Here is a 20,931-nt window from a genome sequence, read left to right as displayed (position 1 = left end):
CTTTTTCTGGACCGACTTCCGCTATCTGCCTAGCCCCTCTTCCTGGACCTGGTTGCTGCACCTGCCGTCCGTTAGCTCCTTTTCTGCATCAAATAGACTGTTAAACTCATTACCATGTGGGCTGAATTCCCAGGTCTTCCTGAAACGATCATTACACTTGGTGCTGTTCTTTCCCAAGAACAGGATGGCAAAGTCAGACCAGTTGTCTGTATGCCTTAGGCCTTCAGAGAGCAACATGAATAACTACAGCTCTATGAAGCTGGAATTTTTGGCTCTTAAATGGGCCATGAATGAAAAATTCAGGGATTACTTGATGGGACAGAAATGTGTGGTTTGTACAGACAATAATCCTCTCAGTCATCTTTCAACAGCTAAACTGGGTGCAACTGAACAACGATGGGCTGCATATTTGGCTACTTTTGACTTTACCATAAAATACAAGCCTGGTCGAACTAACAAGAATACTGATGCCCTCTCCAGACAACATCCAGCACCCACAAGTACATCAGATCTTGTTACTTCTGGTATTCAGATTCCACACACATTGCAGCAGGTTGTGGAATCTAATCAGACCCATGAGACCACTCAAGGTGTCATCTCTGCTTTCCCTTGTCATACCTAGTCAGATCTGTGACGCTACAGGAAAGTGAGCCCACTATCAAGAAGTTCCTGCAGCGTTGGTCTGGGAAGCTAGGCCCTGATGCAGCCAAACGTTGCCAGTTCACCAAGAATGTTCCCGTCCTCGTTCATCAGGGGGAACGAATTGTGGCGCAAGATGGAGTGCTTTATCGTCTGGTATGCAATCCTGCGGGACAAGAGCAGCTGCAGCTGGTACTGCCTACGTCCCTTGAGAATCAGGTACTGCATCAATTACATGATGACCATGGACATCAAGGCACTGAGTGAACAACAGACGTGATCCGTCAATGTTACTACTGGCCTGGAATGCATCAAGACCTTAAACAGTGGTGTCAGAGATGTGAGCACCATCAGTTCACCCAGATGCATGCACCTAAATGGGTCATCTGCTTGCATTCAGTCCAAATCAAATCCTTGCTATTGATTTTACCACATTGGAGCCTGCAAAGAATGGAATGGAAAATGTTCTGATTGTGACTGATATCTTTTCCAAATTTACCCAGACCATCCCAACCCATGACCAGACTGCTGCCATGATTGCCAAAGTGCTAATAAATGAATGGTTTTATAGGTTTGGAGTACCAACTCGCATTCACTCTGACCAAAGGCGAAATTTTGAGAGCCATTTCATTCAGCAGCTATGCCAGATGTATGGGATAGAGAAGAGTCAGACTACCCCATCCTGCTGGTAATGGCCAATGTGAGAGGTTTAATAGGACACTGTACAATCTGCTTTGCCCACTGCCTGTTACCAAGAAAAGGGATTGGTCATGCTCTTCAGTCTATGGGTGAGTCGCCATTTTTTCGAATGTTTGGTACAGATTCCCAGTTGCCGGTGGATTTCCTTTTGGGAAGAGTGCAAGAACCATCTGCCAGCACTGTCCATGACTGGGTTGTGGAAAACCAGACCTGATTACACCATGCCTTTGAAGGAGTGACCCAACATCTGGAGGCCAAAGCCCAGCTGTGCAAGGAGCACCATGACAAAGAGGTATGAGACTCCCCATTACAGGAAAATCAGTTGGTCTACCTGAAGGATGTTGGACTTAGAGGTTGTCATAAGATTCAAGATGTTTGGAGCTCTGTTGTGTACAAGGTGTTGTGAGACCCAGCAGCATGAGGATGGGTATACACCATTGCACCTCTTGAGGACCCTGCTAAGGTAAAACACTTTCATCGCTCATTGCTGAAGAGTAAAGTGACTGCTGTGGATGACTGTCCTGCAAATAAAGAATTGTGGTCAGAAGAACTTTATTCCCTGGATGAATCTATGGTGGATGGTGAATGGTTCGGTTTGGTTTCTACTTCCACTTCAGTAACCGTAGACCCACAGCCTATTCTGCCACCTCAGGCTCCCATAATGAAAGAGAGGACAGCCTCCCACTCCCACCTTGCGGACAAAGCTAATCCAGCAGTAGATAGAGAGCTTCCCCTGAGAAGGACAACTTGCTTAACTGCTGGAAGACATAACAATCCCCACCATCTGCCTCAAACAGTAAGGAGTGCAGCAATAGGGGCTACTAACTCTCAGGTGCCATGTAGTAGCATGTAAGACATCTGCTGACCTTCTGCATACTGTGATTGCTGTTGGTGGTGGCGGCTGCCTTTTTGAACCCCTGACTTGTCATCTGCTTTTGCCTCTAAGGGTGGTGAGTAGGGTGGCAGGTAAAACAATTTACCAAAGCAACCTTTTAGGATTTGCACTAATTAGTTGCTTTTCAGTTGCAGGTTACCTGCTGCTGTTTTGTGCTGTTTTGTTGTTTTTCTGTTCTTTGTAAGTTACAACTGTGTTTATCTTATTTTTACCAGTAGTTTCCTTTTCAGTATAAGTTGATTGAGTTGGCTTTATTCATTTTGTTGCGGCTTTAACTTGTGCTTTTCTTTTTGACTGCTGGGAGCCATAAAGTGGATGGACTAGGCACTCGTGGTTGGGAATCCCTACTTTAAGGAAGGAGCTGAAGGACCAAGATGGCACAAGCAGCTCGACATCTGCTCGGTCTAATAATTGCTTTTTTAGTGTTTTTATTGTTTTTTTTTAACTGGCATAATGTGACTGCATTTCTGGTATATGATCGACAAGCCCTACTACATATTGGTCGTACTCAAAGATCAAAACTAAATTGAATTATGAATGGCAGAATCTTAAATCCTCCACCATTCCTCTCTGATATCCCGTCTGTTTTTATGTAATCAGTTTAATCTTTTTTAATCAAACTGCTTGGAAAACATGACGTCATTATAACAACTGCTTGCTAAGTGGCGATATTCTTCAAAGCAACCACTGACCAAGAAGAAAGAAGGAGGAGGAAGAAAATCTTTCGTAGTTGGCCAAGTGCTGAAAATGGAACTCCCTCCTTTCAGCCAGCTCATCCACCACATGAAAGCAAAGGAGCAACACCAAGTTCATGCAGTTCAAGCAGTGTTGCTCCGCCTCGTGCTGCACCTGCTTGTCAGGTTTTGTTTCATTAACGTCACACACAAATATTCACCTAGATCTTTTACAAGATGAAATTAAAAGTAGGTCAAGTCTTTGAGTGCATTGCTGTTTAATGGATGAAAAGTTCAAACCCAGAAGCAGGATTAAGGCTGTGCTTCTTGCTAACACTCCAGCACCAGCTAGCGTCCTGTAACCTTACATTGCTCTTATTTAGTTCTTCATGACTTTAAAGTCCACCTGTACTTCTTTAGAGGTTTCTGAAGTTCATGTCTTTTTTTTTTTTTTTTTGTCCCTTCATGCAGTACGTGGCACGGCTCCAAGAAGTTGTTTGTGTGTTGTGTTTCTTGTGGTTTGGTGTCTACGTGCAGAAAGGCATGTCACCACAGTGTACAGCCAAGGCCGCTCCACCCCGCATGGCGTGCATGCCTCCAAAGGTCTTACGTGTGTGTGTGTGAGAGAAAGAGAGAGAGAGCGGGAAAGAAGAGGGGTCTGGGGATCTAAGTCCAGAGGGAAGTTCACTTCCCTCTGGATGTTGAGCCTCTGGTGGCATTAGGCACCCCCGTTCCCCGGGAGGTCCCCCAGGGTAAGACAGGCCAGGAGAAGCCATCCACCATGACCGGTCATGCAGCAACCGCAGCCAATGAGCAGCTAATAACTCCAGAAGGCACACACGCCCCACATGCCTAGGGAGGAATGAGAGGAGGGGGAGGAGGACAGTGGGAGAGCACAGACCCACGGCACACCACCCCCAGGCACACAGTATAATCACACACACAGCATACGAACCTCCCAATCTCATGCCTCAGCCCCCGCCCATTCCTCCCACAACATCTTGTGTGGCCCCCCCTCTCTTGGGAGGCTAGAGGGGTCTGTATGTGCCGGGGGTCTGGGCCTGCCTGGATGTGCTGCCATGGGGTGGGGTGGTGCATGCCCTGGTGTCTGGTTGCCATCCTTGATAATCTCGAATGGTCCCAAATATCTGGGGTACAACTCCCTGGATTCAAGCCTCAAGGCAATGTGCTCTGACGATAACCAGACCTTCTGATTTGGATAATAGGTAGGAGCCGGAACACATCTGGGATCAGCTAAGCGGTGATTGTGTTCAGACGTCCTGAGCAGAGCAGCCTTGGTTTCACTCCAGAGCCTCCAGCAGCGACGAAGGTGATGTTGAACAGAGGGCATAGCGATCTCCTCCTCCTGAACGGGAGATAGGGGTGGTTGGTATCCCAGAGAAACTTTAAAAGGAGTGAGGCCCATAGCCGATGATGTGAGGGATTTGTGTGCAGATTCAACCCGACTCAGCTGGTCACTCCACGACGAAGGGTTGGCAGCAGCCACACACCGCAGAGCCGACTCCAAATCCTGATTAGCCCGTTCCACCTGACCATTAGTCTGGGGGTGAAAACCAGAACTTAAACTGAACATAGCACTAAGGGCATGACAAAAAGCTTTCCAAACATGCAAAATGAATTGGGGACCATGATCGAAAACAATATTGACAGGGATAATGTGGAGCCTGAAGACATGGCGAGTGACAAGTTCAGCAGTTTCCATGGTGCTCGGTAGTTTAGGCAGGGTCACAAAATGCACCGCCTTGGAGAAACGGTCAGCAATCATGAGGATAATAGTGTTACCTCTAGACGCCGGGAGACCAGTAACAAACACCAGGGCAACATACAACCAACTCCTGCTGGGAGTCAGGAGAGGGTGAAGCAGACCAGCAGGGGACTGGGTGGCATCTTCAACATACTCCCGGACGTCCCGGTGCATAGAGGGCCACCAAAAATGCCTCCGGAGTAAGAAGAGGGTGCAAATGTCGTAGATAAATTCTTTATCAAAAGGGCTGCTGATATTAAGAGTCTGCAGACAGAGGTCTTTAATGATCCTTTATTCGGCCGACCAGGGGGACACCCCTTCAGGACAAAAGACCACGTTCATCCATTCTCCCAAGCTTATATAGCCTGCCTGCCACTATTTCCAGACACACAGCATCCAGGCACGCAGCCTTGTAGGGCTGACTGGTTGACATCATTTTGATATCATGTTATAATGTCATACTATTAATATTCTGCTGACCAGAGCTACACCTGTTGTTATTCAACTCAGCTCTGATACATTCATACTTCCACATTTCCCCCTTTCAAATATTTCAGAGTAATCGGCCCTAAGACGATACTCTGAAACTTACAATAGGGAAACCTTTTTTAAGCACACCTGTCCACACATGCAGGTCTCAAGCATAACATAGGAGCCAACCGGAACCTCCCGTACGAGGGCGAAAAAAAACCCCGAAGGGAGGAAAAAATTCCCCCGTGCCCCCCCTGTTGGGCGAGCACCGGTAACTTTCGATCTTACTTGACACTCAGGCACGGGTAGGCCAGTGGACCCCTGCACGAGACCTTCTAAGTACTATGACAGAAAGTAACCATACACACACAACAAAGAAACTCCATTACAATCTGTTTTCACAAGGATAACCTATTACAGAAGATTTCTGACTACAAAAACCACACGTGAATAACACAAGATAGAGTCTTTTTCCAGTCCGGAGGCAAACAGGAGTGTTGGGTCACCAGCCTTTCGTCACAGGCTGCCGACCCTTTGTCCAACCGACTGTAGTTCTATTGAGACGTCACAGGTCCAACTCAGTACGGACCAATTGGGCAGCCATGATGAAGGATGTCTGTTTCTTGAGACTCGTACTCCATGCTCTCCTCAGGGCGGGAACGATGCACATGCCAAACAAGAAAAGAAGGATCAGAACCAAAGCTGACCCAACTCCCACCTTTATCAACACATTTTTCCAGTCAGCCATTAACTGGTCCAACCAATCAAGGGACCAGTCGCTCTTCCCAGCATGCTCTCGCACCTCTCTCCCCACCCGTATTATTTCATCCATGGCAGAGGTAAAAGAACCATCTGGCGCTGTGTTAGCTGGAATAAAGGTACAACAGTCTTCCCCGAACATTTGACATATTCCGACAGTCCTGATGTAGGGGCTCCGGGTTTTCAAACCATACAGCTTTAGTTATGAAGAGCGGAGACATACCAGACTCTGGGAACCATGATAATACCCATGTGACCTTACATCTTACCGTCGTGTTTCCCACCATTATTCCATTTTGCTGGAGAAATCCTCCGCTTGCAAACACTCGTATGCGGCGTTATAGTCCACCTCGTAAACCGTGGGAGGGGCCATGGCGGTATTTGCCACCTGGTAAGGTTCACACAATTCCTGGATTTTGTAACCCCTATATTTATTCAAATAACCATGCATCCTCTGGGCCCCATAAAGTAATCTACACTTCATACCACACATCGGGAGCCCGAAGAAAGCATTCGTCGTTATAGACTTGAACGCTTCCTCTTCACACACCCGGCGTTGTTCCTGGGCACACTCCCAAGAGCTGTACTTATCTGGGACAACAACCGGAGGGGCTCCAGGCGCCTTCGAGCACCATATGCATTCTTCCGATGTCATTTCCTTTACTGTCAGCCAAGCCCAGCGATACCAAGTATTGGCCATCGCTTCCTTCCATAAGTAATCTTCACTAGGTCTAAACCCTCGTACTTCCGGTTGCCCCTTTACATTCTTGACCTCCCCCCCCCTTAATGTTTTATCATGATAACTATTTACCAAAATATCTAACCCTTGAGGGGGAAGGGTGAATGACTCAACCACCCCATTGTCTGGGTGGCCATCAGTAGCCACGGTGGGCTGCGGTTCAGGTGTAAAATCAACTATATTCACAACAGGGGTGTTAACTGTGGTCTGGTATGAACTTACAACCTTCCCAATCTCCAATAGACCTTCCAGTGTGTTCCATGCAGCAGCCCATACCTGGTCAACCATTAATGATGTTATATGTGCTAAGTGTTCATACCCCAACACACCTGGTACTGTCTGATGGTTACCTATTCCTGCCTGTGGGCGTGGAGTAATGATTGCTTCAAGACCAACCTTATCCAGCTCTTGGACCAGAGCCGCAGCTGGAGGGGGAGTGGGCTCCTCCTTTACAAAGTGAACTCCCCATTTTTTGGCAGTTGCAGCTGTGGAAACATAAACACTTAAGTCTGAGCCCAGAGGGTCTAGCCTGGACGCCAAATCCTCTCCTCCCTGAGCACCGCTTTTATCATCCATCCCAGGATTCACTGGAATGTTATGCCCCTCTACATCTTGTTCCTTAATTGATCTTACTTTCCGCCTATGTTGTGCCGAAAGGGCAACATCTGTCTGAAATACTGAGTCACGGGTAGTGTATAGATGTGTGCGGGTGCATGCCGGCAAGAGACCTGACCGATAATGACATTTGGCATGTGAGTCGTACTCCCCTTGGTCACTGAGGTCGCTCCCTCGTTGCGCAGTTGCCCCTCTGTTTCCTTGAGAAGGCCCTGGTGATGGGACGACGTGGTGGCTGTTGCTTTGGATCCGGATTAGTTGAATTGTCCCTGTCGAGAACCCTGTCTCGCCCAGAAGAAGAAACCAAAGGAATGTCAACCTCAACATTATCGGACGGCAACTCTGAATCTGCCCTGACAGGACTATCTTCGTCAGATGCATGCGAGGCGATACTTCCCCTTTCGGGGGACTGGTCATTTGAGAACGCTGTACAATCCGACCAGTCCCCAGGGCCCGTTTTGCAGTTGTTGGTCGTAGGTGCCAACGAACAATGGTTCAGATGATGCCAAGCAACGCTCCCTTCGACCTGGACCGCAGTCGGTGTGGCACGGACCACCGTGTAAGGACCACGGCGTCTAGGGGTGTTCCACTTCCTTCGAAACTCCTTAATGTACACCTTATCCCCGGGCACCACTGGACCAGATGTCACAGAGACTGGTTTTGGTTCGTTCGCTTTTTCCTGAAAATAAATCGCTTTATGGATAGCAGACAACTGTTTCATATAACTGTGCAGCTCCTTCTCCAACTGCTCCAGCGGGGGTCCTTTGAAAGGACCCCGAAACTGCGGACCCGGCATAGGGCGACCTGTTAACATTTCATGAGGAGACAAATGTGTGACCCGATGAGCTTGCATGCGGTAACTCATTAGGGCCAACGATAATGCGTCATGCCACCGCAAACCAGTACATGCACAAATCTTATTAATTTTTGCTTTAAGTGTGCCATTCACTCGTTCCACCCCTCCTTGGCTGGAGGGAGTGTAGATACTTCCGTGCCGGACCTTGATTCCGAGCTGGCGCAGAACGCCCTCATAGACCTTGTTAATAAACGCTGGTCCCGAGTCTGATGAAAGGATGGATGGTAAGCCAAACCTAGGGATCACCTCACGGACCAGGAACTTTATGACTGTTCCCGCCCCCATGTCCTTTGATGGAGTGGCCTCCACCCAACGACTGAAATGATCAAAAACCACCAAAAGGTAGCGCTTACCGTGTACCGGGACCAACATGTCCACAAAATCTAAAATCAGATGACGAAACGGGCCTTCCGGGACAGGAATTCGCGCTGTGGGGGTGACAATACCTTTTCGAATGTTATTTTGCGAGCATATCTCGCACCGATTAAGCGCATCCGTCACCAGTGCCTGCAGGTACGGCGCCCAATAACCCTGTTGTTGTATTCGATGTATCACCTCATCTCGCCCACAGTGGTCTGGTTTGTGACACTCTGGAATTAAAAGAGACAAAAGTGAGATTGGAGCGACGATCAGGCCGGTATGTGACCGCCATAACCCTCGCCCATCTTTTGTAGCACCCCTTTTTTCCCACATGTTTTGTTCACTCGCGCTGGCATGCGCTTGCATTAATGTGATATCATCGGGTGTAACAGATGGTTCCAACTCCACAGCTGGGGCCAAGACGGCGACCTTGCAACCTGAAGCGTGCTTTGCAGCTTCGTCTGCCGCATTGTTTCCCATTGTGGTGATGGAGTTGTCTTTTCAATGAGCAGGACACTTGATAATGGCCAATCGATGTGGAAGCATCATGGCCGAGATCAACTTCATAATCTGTTTCCCATGCCGAACAGGTTTACCATCTGATTTTTGAAAGCCGCGCAGTTTCCAAACTGCTCCAAACAGGTGACAGACTCCGTGAGCGTATGCTGAATCTGTGTAAATATTAGCAGAGGAGTCTTTAGCAAGTTCACAGGCTGCAGTAAGTCCATACAATTCAGCTAGTTGTGCAGAGCAAGGTTGTAAACACTTTTCAGCTTTTATTGTCACAAACGTCCCTTCCTTTTGTTGCACCACGGCGTAGCCTGCGTGAGTTCCCATGTGGTCTCGAAAGCATGACCCATCTACATAGTACGTGACCTGGGCGTCGTCCAACGGCTCAGATTCCAAGTCCGGTCTCAGTTTTGTGTACCTCGTGGTCTCAGCGACGCACTCGTGTGTATCACCTTCAAATTCAAAAGGTAACATATTAGCAGGATTTGTGGTCTCACATCTCTTAATTGTTACATCTGGATAGGTGAGCAATGGTAGATACTGAAGGCAACGTGCTGTTGTCAGAACAAGTTTGCTGTGATTGATCAACTCTGTGATTTTATGATGGGTGTCAATAACCACAGGATATGACTTAGTTATTGCAGACGCCTTTTCATACGCCATGTGAACAGCTGCGAGGCCCTGGTAGCAGGGGGGCCACCCTCGTGCTACGTCGTCCAACCTTGCACTGTAGTAAGCGATGGGTTGTTTCCTTCCACCAGCACATGAGTCTTGTGCCAATACAGCCGCTGCATACATGTTACATCTGTTTGAAACATAAAGATGAAAAGTTTTATCATAGTCTGGCATTTTCAGCGCTGGGGCATTTTGCAGTTCCTGCTTGAGCACATCAAAAGCCAACAATGCCTCTGTGGTCCATTCCAAAGACTTTTTTAAAGTCTTAACTTCAGAGGACTTCAGAAGGTCCCTAAGTGGTGCCGTTTTTACTGCATAATCTTCCAACCACTCCGCGCTGAATCCTGTGATACCTAAAAAGGTCATTAGTTGCGCGCATGTCTGTGGACGCGGTGCTCGACTTATGCCTTTGAGGTGGTCAGGAGACAGAGCTATTGTTCCATGGGAGATTACTCTGCCAAGGAATTCCACCTGAGGCTGGCAGAATTGCAGTTTTGTCCGAGATGCTTTGTGTCCACATTCTGCCAGTCTCTGCAGCACTTTGATCGAGTCGCGCTGACAATCTTCAATGGTGTCTGAACAAATCAATATATCGTCTACATACCGGATTAGGACGCCGCTCAAATCCAGCTCCTGTAGATCCTGACTCACCACACGATCAAACCACGCGGGGCTGCTTGTCAGTCCCTGGGGCATTCTGGCGTAGCTGTATTGTCGACCTCTAAAGGTAAACGAAAACAGATATCGTGACTCTTCTGCCAGAGGGATACTGAAAAATGCTGAACAAAGATCCACTACTGTAAAAAACTTAGCTTTAGTAGGGATGGCATTCAACAGTGTGTGAGGATTTGCGAAGTCTGCAGCGACATCTTCAAGAATGGCATTGATTGCCCTTAGATCATGGACCAGTCGGTACTTTGATTTATCTGCTTTTAAAACTGCAAGAATTGGGGTGTTACAAGGACTAGAGATCTCAATCAGCACTCCTACTTTTAAAAACCCATCAATTAGGATTCCAATCCCTTCTTCATCTGCGGGATTAAGTTTATATTGTGGCCGCCAAGGTAAAACTGCACCTGGTTTTAATTTGACAGTAACTGGGCTGGCTGAAACTGCCAGTCCCACATCCGTCTCATGTCTGGACCACAGTTGGTCCGGAACCTGTGTTAAAATATCAGTTTCCAGATCACTGTTAAATCCAAGGGGGTTGGTTTTGCATGTCATCATTATGTTTTTTCTGGTAGCACCACCATCTGAGGTGTTGCTTGTAATGACAGATCACACCTAATCCTTAACATTGATCCATCATCTGAAAAAGAGATTAATGGGTTGTCTGTACTTTTCCATGTTAAATGCTCTGCAGTTCTTACCATCGGACCGAGGTCCCTTGAATGGTATCCTGGGTTTACCAACAGTGTAATATGTGGTAAGGATTGAGTAACACAGTACCATTTATCAATAAAGGTGTTCCGGTTTACCTTTAATGCTGCACCCTGGCCTCCAATCAGGATATATGGAGCCTGTATTTTAACCATCACTCCATCCGTCTCCTTTTCCCACTTATCCTGAAAGGTTGAGCTGGCTGATGGATCAAAGAACATTGTACAGTGAGGAGGTAATTTTGGTGGAGAACCTTCCGGGGCCCAGGCCTTTATGCATGTCTTCCATTTCTCCAACTCCGAACCCAGAGGCCCCTCTATGTTCCCCAGCCAATAAACATTTGCTGGTTCTGCTTGGGCATTCATTTGTAAGGTTAATCCACAACTTTCCACATATATTCCCAAAGGGGAACATAAAATTTTGAGCCCGAGTTTACAAAGTGCATCTCTTCCTAACAGATTGACAGGAGTTTGGTCCGAGACCAAAATGGGTATTTTAATTTCATCATTACCTACTTTCATTTTTACGGGAGCAGTAATAGGAACCAATTGACTTTTTCCCGAGAATCCTACTGTCTTCACAAAGTTGTTTGACATGGGAAGGTTCTTGGCAAGGGATCCCTGTATGCATGAACGGGTCGCCCCCGTGTCAATCATCATTTGGACCTGTCGATCCTCAATTTGGACATTTATCATGGGGTCGGTGCGTGTATGCATAATCAATGGGTACGAACCTTTACCCGCAGGATCCTCGGGACCCCCCTAAAACTGAGAGGGTCTTGGTCGTGGGCCACCCAGGGGTCCACCTCCACCTCTTCTAGGGAAGCCTCCGTTTCTTCCAGGACCACCTGCTGGGAGGGGCATAAGCCGTGGGCACGCCCTTGCAAAATGTCCATACATGCCACAATACCAGCAGCGGTTGGATCCCTGCCACGCCCCAGACGAGGGAGTACCAAGCCTTGAGTATGAAGGACGGAACGGCTGGGGACCCCTAGCGGCCTGTGTTGACTCAGGAACTCCAGCAGTCCGTCCCGCACCTGGATCTGTGAACACAACAGCTTGAACCTTTTCTTTCAGCTTGCCTTGCAAATCATTTAGTTGCATCTGTGCCAGCTTCCTTTGAATCTGGAGGTCCTGTTCAGAAGTCTTAGTTAGGTCTTTCCTGTATCGGGTTACTGCATGAACCACATGATCACGGAACTGTTGCGCTGGCATAGATGTTAGACCAACGACATCCTCCAAACGTCTGCTGACATCCTTTGGCATTGAATCGATGACTGCATTTCTGAAAAGAGTGAGCAAAATAGGATCATTTTCCACATCTTTCTGAGACTCTTGACGCCACCTTTTTAACTGTGTATCGATGTATGCTGCTGGGTTCTGGTCGTCCTTCAGAGGTTCCCCTTTCAAAGCATCAACATCAATTTTATTAGGGTACTGTTTGCGTATTCCTTGCCAAATCACCCCCTTATAGGCTGCTAATTCTGTTCCATCTGCCCTTTCACTCAAAATCCAGTCCAGTTCATTGTCTCTGAAAAACTGCTGCATTTTAGACAACCCCAAAACCTGAGCGAGGACAGCTTTGATGTCACCCAGTGAAAGAAATGTTCCAGCCGTGTTTGATTCCAAAGCCTTAATCCACTTGCCTCCTCCTGCGGATATTTGAGGGAGCTCTGAGACCAAACCTGTCAGGTCCCGAGCTGAAAAAGGATGATAATCAGCCCTTGTTCCCCTTATCAGAATTGGGAACTCCCCCCCCCTCAATCTGTCAGGAGGTCTGATGTTAGGCCTGTATCTTAAATCATATTCGTCTCTAGGGACCCCTGTGGACGTGCCGGGTTTCTGCAAGCATGCAGGCATGGAAACTCCGCCTCCTGAAGTCGCCCCCTCCATCTCCTCATTTAAGTCATCTATTTCCTGTTCCATCTCAACTATCTGGCTCCGTCCCAACTCACGTTGCAAATCTTGCTGACGTGGTCCTAAGTTCATCCAAAAGCTATCATCTGTCTTACCTTTCCGAGCCAGTTCGGTTCGATCCTGGTAACAGTTAATGATTCCAGACTGACGTCGCTGTGTACTACAGTATTTTGGGATTGTCATGTGGGGAGGAGTTTCCTGTTTTTCTCGAGGAGAATGTATAGAGGTTGAATGCCTTCCTACCTGGGCGTGTGCTTCCCCAGTGCCCTGTAAGGACGCACCCCGCTGTTTGAAGTTGGGTGGGTCTGGTTGGGGCAATGCATCAGTAGGAGGTCCCTTCTCAGCGAGCCCTGAAGCAGCAGATAACCAGATAACATTTTTGTTCTTTTCCACCATTTTTCAGACATGTGTTGAATCTCTTTCATCCTGTGGGGATGGCGGATACAGGCAATAGCCTGTGGCGTACTCATTGTTATCCTATTTAATCAACCCTGCTTTTAATACAATATGATAATCATGCAACTCAAACGAAAACCACTTGGGTGCGCCGCAGCTCCGTTTCCTGTTTCTAGGCGTCGGTCCAATGGGAGGAGTCGTGTTCTGTTGGAAGGAAACCAAAAGAGTTCAGCGGTCTTATTTTAACAGTTATAATAGTACAGATTACATCCTTGTAGCTGCACAAGAGCAGAGCACTATTTTATTCTTGTCAGTGCTTGTGTCTATGCGCGTTAGCAAGTAGCTTAGTGTCAGATTTCACCAGACCACTATGAGTTTGGGGAACGAGTCAACTTATGCACTGCAATACAGATTAATTTTTTCAACATGCAGCATGCAATATCACTTCAACAGAGGCCTCTGTCCATGCTCATGCATAAGTTTTTTTCCAGTATACCCAGCAGCTGCTTCGATCTCCAGTTACACTCAGTCACGCATTCCTTTCTACATTTAGTCCACACTTTTACACACAAGCTCACCCTCAGCTTTTCTCCTCTCCAAAGAGAGTTTTAAAGCTTTTTCCTCCTATTCTTCTCACACATGGACATAAGTTTACTTTCAGCGAGAGAGGTAAGGCAATCAAAGGATAGTTACACACTCAGTCAGTCACACATTTCTGTCCGGTGCATCACCCACTATCATACACACACTTCAACAGCTGAGCAAATCACCATTAGTCAGAGGAGAATAAACCAGTCAAAACACAGTTTAAAACTTTTCCCTTATTTCCTCACATAGAAGACATCAGTTTTCTTTCCGTTGGAGGGGTAAAGCAGTCAAAAGACAATTTTCAGCTCACTCAGACACCCATTCCTATCCGCTTCATACACACACTCACACACACGACATCAGCTGTCATATCACTCTTATTTAGAATCGAAGAACAGTCAAAGGGAGGGATATGTCAAAAGTCAGTTTTTTAAAGTCTTTTTCTTTGTCATTTAATGTTGCAACAAGGTTTTTCCACAGCTGTACTGCGCTAAGCCCCTTTTACGCAGATTTCCCGGGTTAACAGAGCTTAAACCTTTCACTACTGGCTCTGTTTAATTTAGGATCAGATTTTTGATCGATCTTTGCACCTTGCTTTCCTATGAACCTAGTCATAAGCTACTCACACCCACTTAACTGACCCCCTGTACAAGACCAGACTATAGCTCGCAATCTTGCGGGCCCTGTATTTAACTCTTTACTAAATTTGAAACTCGAAACAGATCGATCGGTGCATTTTCATCACTTTCACTTTTACTTCACTTTTACTACTATTTTTGTTGCCAATTACTTCTTTCGCCGCTATACTGACCCTCCTCTCAAAGTTCCCGGGCGACCGCGTCCAGTAACGCCGAGGTTTTGATAGGGCCCTGAAATATTACACCTTAAAACTGACCCCCCTAAAACTGATTGGTGAGGTCCTCAACCTACTTAATATCTCCTTAAACTGAGCCCCTTCCCACTAGCTGGTGGGCTCCTCAAAAACTACTTTATTTCTCCTTAAACTGACCTTCCTCCCAGCTACCTCTGGTAAGGCCCTCATAAACTACTTTATTTGTGCGCACAAATTTATCTGTTAGCAGAGTCACAGCAGCCGTATAACTAAGTTCAACTTGTAGCCAGGACGGCCCTCCGCCTCGGCTCACTTCACCCAGAAGGATTTAAAATGGGGCTTACCTCCTTGAGCGGTGAGTCGAAGCGGTCCAGGCACCCGGCCCCAGCGGTTAACTGGCTGGCTCGCCAAATGTCGTAGATAAATTCTTTATCAAAAGGGCTGCTGATATTAAGAGTCTGCAGACAGAGGTCTTTAATGATCCTTTATTCGGCCGACCAGGGGGACACCCCTTCAGGACAAAAGACCACGTTCATCCATTCTCCCAAGCTTATATAGCCTGCCTGCCACTATTTCCAGACACACAGCATCCAGGCACGCAGCCTTGTAGGGCTGACTGGTTGACATCATTTTGATATCATGTTATAATGTCATACTATTAATATTCTGCTGACCAGAGCTACACCTGTTGTTATTCAACTCAGCTCTGATACATTCATACTTCCACACAAGCAGACCCAGGATGACAAGGGTTGTCCCGAAGAGCATTCCATACAGCCTGTTCCACCTCCCAGGTAACAGCAGCGACCAGGCAAGACAAGGGTATGATGGTGTTGGTACTGGACGATGAGGCGTCTGAGCTCAACTGATGAGAGGGTATCTGGCTTTGTGTTGGAAACCGGTCTGTACATAATAACAAGGTAAAACCCCCCCAAAAAACAATGATTACACAATGCCTTTGAAGGAGTGAGCCATGGGAGCCCTAAAGTGGATGGACTAGGTACTCATGGTTGGCAATCCCTACTTTATACTTGGTTAGGCATACTCGGTACATGACGGCTCCACGTTTTTAAGTTTGCAGTGAGGTTTGTTGTGTCCGTGAGTTGAAAGTAGTGGCACACCTGGGCAGTCCCCCCTGTAGGCTTTCCTGTCTACACCTTTAGCCTGTCTGTCTTCTGTAGTCAGGTGAAGAAACAGTTGGAATAAGCTGCAGGTCCTCATGACCCATCTAAGTATCTTTAATGGTAACAGATCTGTTTAAACCAAATGTTTTCAAACAAGTAAGAAGAATTATGCAACCATGTTCAAAAAGATCTCAAATAACTGCAGTAACTAATTAATTATTAAATAAAACCATCCTAATTTTTATAATAGAATTTAAAATATATAATAATATAAAGATTTAAAATATTTTTTAATCAGGACTTTTCAACAGTATGTTGGGTGCAAACTTAAATTAAACAAAACAACAAATTTTTACTTCAATATGACGTTTTATTTCACAACCAGCATTAATCACAGTCACAAGTTCATGTTCATGCTTCATGGACGTCAGTATCAGGGTGATATAATGACTTCTTATTTTCTACAACTTGTTTTCTACAACAGAATGATTGAATGACATGACTTTAAAGTGAGAATAGAAAACTGCTGCACAAGATTTAACATCACTGTCAGGTAAAATATTTTACATCCAGACTTAAAGATGTGAATTTATCCACTGAGATTATTAATCCAGTGGTGTTTTGATAATGTCTGAACTTGTTGAGGCTTCTGACCATCAACAATGGATCACATTAAGATAAAAATGATGATTAAAGGTTAAAAATGAAAGATGGAGACAGACAGAAGTGGAATGAGCTGCAGAAGAATCCAGACGTGAACTGGTGACTTGTTGATGAGGACATTTACAGCCTCATCACTCCACTAGTAGAACTTCACCTACAGAGACGCTCAGAATGAACGTTTTTATGAAACAGATCCAGTCTTCATGGAGCTTCTCTAGAAAAAGCATCAGACTGAGTGACTGACAGGACAGATGATCAGAGGAGCTGAGTTTTCACCGCCATCATTCAGACCAGGACCAAAGTACGGGTGGAGTTTGTCAGTGAAGCAACAGCCAGTAGAGGAGAAGATCAGAGCTGCAGTATTTACATCATAAAAGGAGACCAGACCCCCCTCATGGTCTACAAACACCCCCACCTTCTTAGGAACAGACTGGAGATGGAGACGGACTGGAGGACTGCCGATAGCTTTGTACTCAGTTCCATCAGTCAACCAGACAGTCCAGAAACCATCCTGAGGACTCAGTCTGACGTTTCCCTTCCTGTTGATGGACTCGCTGGCGACTCCTAAATCCCAACCAGATTTTCCTTTAACCTGAACCTCAAAGTAGAATCTTCCTGAAGAGAAACTCTGACATCCTAAAACGCCGGTACACTGAGAAAATCTCTCGGGATTATCTTTAAGATTCTTCCTCACAGCACCACAGCGAACTTGTTTTCCATTATCAGACAGGATGAGGTCTGGATGTGCTGTATCAGGGTCCAGAGTAACATCCACTGCATACTGCTGGACCTTCATCAGCTCAGACTCAGCGAGAAGCTTCTTCATCTGGGTCCTGAGTGACTCCTCCAGCTGATGTACCGCTCTCTTCAGAGTCCCTTCATATGATGGTGGATGGACTCGGACCTCTGTCCAGTCCTTGGTGGGTGGAGCAGCTTTTGGGGACGAGAAGCTTTGGAGGAGGTGGAGGTGGTCTTCAGAGCGTGAGAGCTGTTTCACCTCAGAGCTCCTCTTCATCAGCTCAGAGATTTCCTGTTCCAGATCTTTGATGAAGTCTTCAGCCTGTTTCTCTGTAGTTTTCTGCTTGTCTTGGATCGTCTCTACGAGCTGGTACAGACCTCTCTGAATGGATTTTATCAGAGCAGTGAAGACCTGAACACCTTCTGCTGTCTCTCTGTCTGCAGCATCTTTACTGATCTTCATCGACTCTTTCAGCTCCTGAATCTTCAGTCGTCTCTTCTGGATCATCAGCTGGATTTCAGCCTCTGTCTTCCCCAGCTCTGCCTTCTTTCCTTCATATTCTTCTCTCAGAGGAACAAGCTCATGAGTCTTGTGGTCTAAAACAGAGCAGAGCATGCAGACACATGTCTGGTCGGTCCTACAGAACAGCTCCAGAGGTTTATCGTGCTTCCTACACATCCTGTCCTCCAGGTTCTCCGCAGGCTCCATCAGCTGATGTCTTTTCAGACGTGAACATGTCTGATGAGGCTCCAAGTGAGTCTGACAGTAGGAGGCCAAACACACCAGGCAGGACTTCAGGGCCTTCAGTTTGGTTCCAGTGCAGACGTCACAGGGAACATCTGGTTTGGCAGCTTGTTGCTCTGAACTGCTGCTGCTGGCTTCCTGCTGAGCTTCACGTCTGAACTGATCAGACATCTCCCTGATGAAGGTGTTGACCTTCAGCTGAGGTCTATAGTGAAAGACCTCTTTACATAAGGGACAATTGTACACATCATTAACATCCCAGTGTTGAGTGATGCAGTTCTTGCAGTAGTTGTGTCCACATGGTGTGGAGACTGGATCAGTGAACACATCCAGACAGATGGAGCAGAGAAACTGAACCTCAGAGCTCTTCTTGCTGCTGACAGACATGTCTGACCTCTGAGAACAAGAGTCAAAGCAGAAAAACAACATTTTAAAACACATCCAGTTGTCACGGTTAAATTTACAGTTATATTTAACCTCAAAGTTGAACTTTAATTAAATTATGAGATGAGTGTGACAAAAAAAAATTATCTTTACATGCCTGTTTAACTGCAGGCCATGGAAAGAATAATGGGTGTGGGTCTGATGCAGGTCTGGACAGAGCTAATGAGCTCAAGATGCTCTTCAGTAGGTTCAGTTCACCCCCTGCATCCAGCCCAACAATCCACCCACCCTCCATCAGCCCCCAGCTTTTCAGTGACACCTCCACCGTTACCCTGCAGCCTAGTTAGGGACCTAAACACATTCTCATCTACCTCCACATCAGGACATACTCTGCCTTCATCTCTACCCCGTCTCTCTCCAAAGATGTTCTTTGCCTCCACCTCTATCCTGTCTGTCTCCTAAGACCTACTCCGCCTCCACCTCCAGCCTGTAATTTTTCTCCTTAGACCTCCTTTGCCTCCACCTCTAGCCTGCCTACCTCCTGAGACGTTCTCCGCCTCCGCCTCCGCCTCCTCCTCCACCAGGGACTCATTAGAACCTGGCAAGAAATTCCTAAACATTTTACACCTTCCTTTGGTTTGGTTTTCTTTCACAGTGGACTTTGCTTGGATAATGTAACACAGTTACAACTGCTTGCTAGAGGGCGATATTCTTCAAAGCAACCACTGACCAAGAAGAAAGAAGGAGGAAGAAAATCTGGCTTAATAGGCCAGGTGCTGAACAGTGATGCCACAGATTACTTGAAAAAGTAATCTGACCACTGATTACTGATTACTTCTTTAAAAAGTAATCTAGTTACTTTACTGATTACTAAGGTTTAGAAGTAACTAAGTTAGATTACTAGTTACTTTATTAGTTAAAACCCCCCAAACAAAAAAATGACAATCGATTTTTTTTCGCATATACTTTACTGAAAGTGCATTAGTTACGAATGGTGACTTTACAATGTTTTGCAACTTGTAACTTTTAATTGTTTTTCACCTTCTATGAACATAGTCAGTCTCTTATTAACTTTGTAAATCATTCAGTGCTTCTTCCCTACCATCATAAGTAAATACATGAGTTCATGTCACGTTCTCGCGATAACCGCACTTTAACGTCCACCTCAGTTCCAGAGGCAGCTTGCAAGTTTTGAAAATTACGGGGGAAAAAAAAACGAAAAAAAAAAAAAAAAAAAAAAGCATAAGACAAATCTGCATTATGTTTTACGTTTACACATGAGAAAATAATGAAATAGTAACGGACTTATTAAAAAAAAAAAAATCAATTCGGTTTGGAATAGGTTCTGATGAGGGAAGTGGAGAGGCGGACCTCCCATCATGCACCAGGGTAATAAGTTTCTATATCATATTTTTTTCTAAAGTCATGTGCAGTGAATGATTTGTGTTTGTCTATTTAAAAAAGGTCAAGTTTCAGCGAAGAAAGGTAACTGCATGCTTACGAGTACATAAAATTTCTGTACCACCGTTAATGAGAAGGTGTGTTGAGTTAGATAAATACACTTTCGTCCACGGCGCTTGATTTCAAATCATATGTGCAAGGAGTGGGGAGTGCCGAAGTAACGCAGGACGAATATGAAGAGTAACGGTAATTTGATTACATTGTAGGACATCCTAACGCGTTAGATTATATTTTGTTAAAATATGTAGTCAGATTACTGTAACTGGTGCATCTCTGGTGCTGAAAATAGAACTCCCTCCTTTCAGCCAGCTCGTCCACCACATCAAAGCAAAGGAGCAACACCAAGTTCATGCAATCTTGGGATTTCAGTTTTTACTCTAGTGTTTAAACACAACACAGTTTTCACAAGAGTATGGGCAGCAGAGGAGGTGACAAGCTATCCAGTAAGTTGCACACTCTACAACACTTCCTCTCCGAAGTTCACTGGACGCTTTCACACTGTTAGCAAACTGCACCGAGGTTCACTTTTTCACTTTGGTTTTCAAGACGACTAGATATAGCTGCTTTGGTCCACACAAGAGTGCAAATAAAGGTTCACACTCCTACAAACTAACCATACTATCATGGAAGTTTGTTTAATCAGATTAATCAGCGCCAGAGTGGATGCACCCAGAGATTTGACACTTTGCAGTTTTGTTATATAAATCTTATACAACGTGGATAAAAATTTTCCTGATCGTATTGATGCCTCTAAAGGCATTGCAGTTCAGTTTGGAGTTAATGCTGCTTCATGAAACATAATAAATATGATCAGCTGTACTCACCAGTACTGAAAAAAAAAACAAAAAACAGATGATCCCAGTCCATGGCTCACAGAGGCTCTAAGGGATCACAGAGCCGGACTCAGGGCGGCTGAAAGAAAGTGGCGCAAATCAAAAGAGCACACTGACTTGTCTGAGTACCAGCAAAAACTCGTAACTTTCACATCCAGCCTAAAGGCGGCCAAGATAGCCTTTTATCAGAACAAGATCCGCAATGCTCCCAACT

At 46.0% G+C, this 20,931-nt stretch overlaps 2 protein-coding genes across 3 annotated transcripts in view; both read right to left on the bottom strand.

The window, feature by feature from the left end:
- LOC121645098 (zinc finger protein 420-like) overlaps window positions 1–20,931 on the bottom strand; it is a 1,096,702-nt gene that overhangs the window by 426,589 nt on the left and 649,182 nt on the right. The gene's annotated exons all lie outside the window — the stretch shown is intronic.
- LOC121645109 (E3 ubiquitin-protein ligase TRIM21-like) lies at window positions 16,249–20,731 on the bottom strand. 2 transcript variants are annotated; one of them, XM_041993492.1, is made up of 2 exons: window positions 20,709–20,731; window positions 16,249–18,435 (listed from the first exon to the last, which is right to left on the bottom strand). In XM_041993492.1, exon 2 carries the CDS (start codon window positions 18,424–18,426, stop codon window positions 16,783–16,785), a length of 1,644 nt encoding a protein of 547 aa, XP_041849426.1. In that variant the 5' UTR covers window positions 18,427–18,435; window positions 20,709–20,731; the 3' UTR covers window positions 16,249–16,782. The 2 variants fall into 2 exon arrangements, with proteins under 2 accessions (XP_041849426.1, XP_041849427.1); XM_041993493.1 differs by lacking the exon at window positions 20,709–20,731 and adding an exon at window positions 18,962–18,980.

This window comes from Melanotaenia boesemani, chromosome 8 (assembly GCF_017639745.1).
Source record: "Melanotaenia boesemani isolate fMelBoe1 chromosome 8, fMelBoe1.pri, whole genome shotgun sequence".
In the NCBI taxonomy this organism is placed as follows: Eukaryota; Metazoa; Chordata; class Actinopteri; order Atheriniformes; family Melanotaeniidae; genus Melanotaenia; species Melanotaenia boesemani.
Note: the sequence above shows the minus strand (reverse complement) of the source record. Positions and strands in the feature narration are given on the sequence as shown.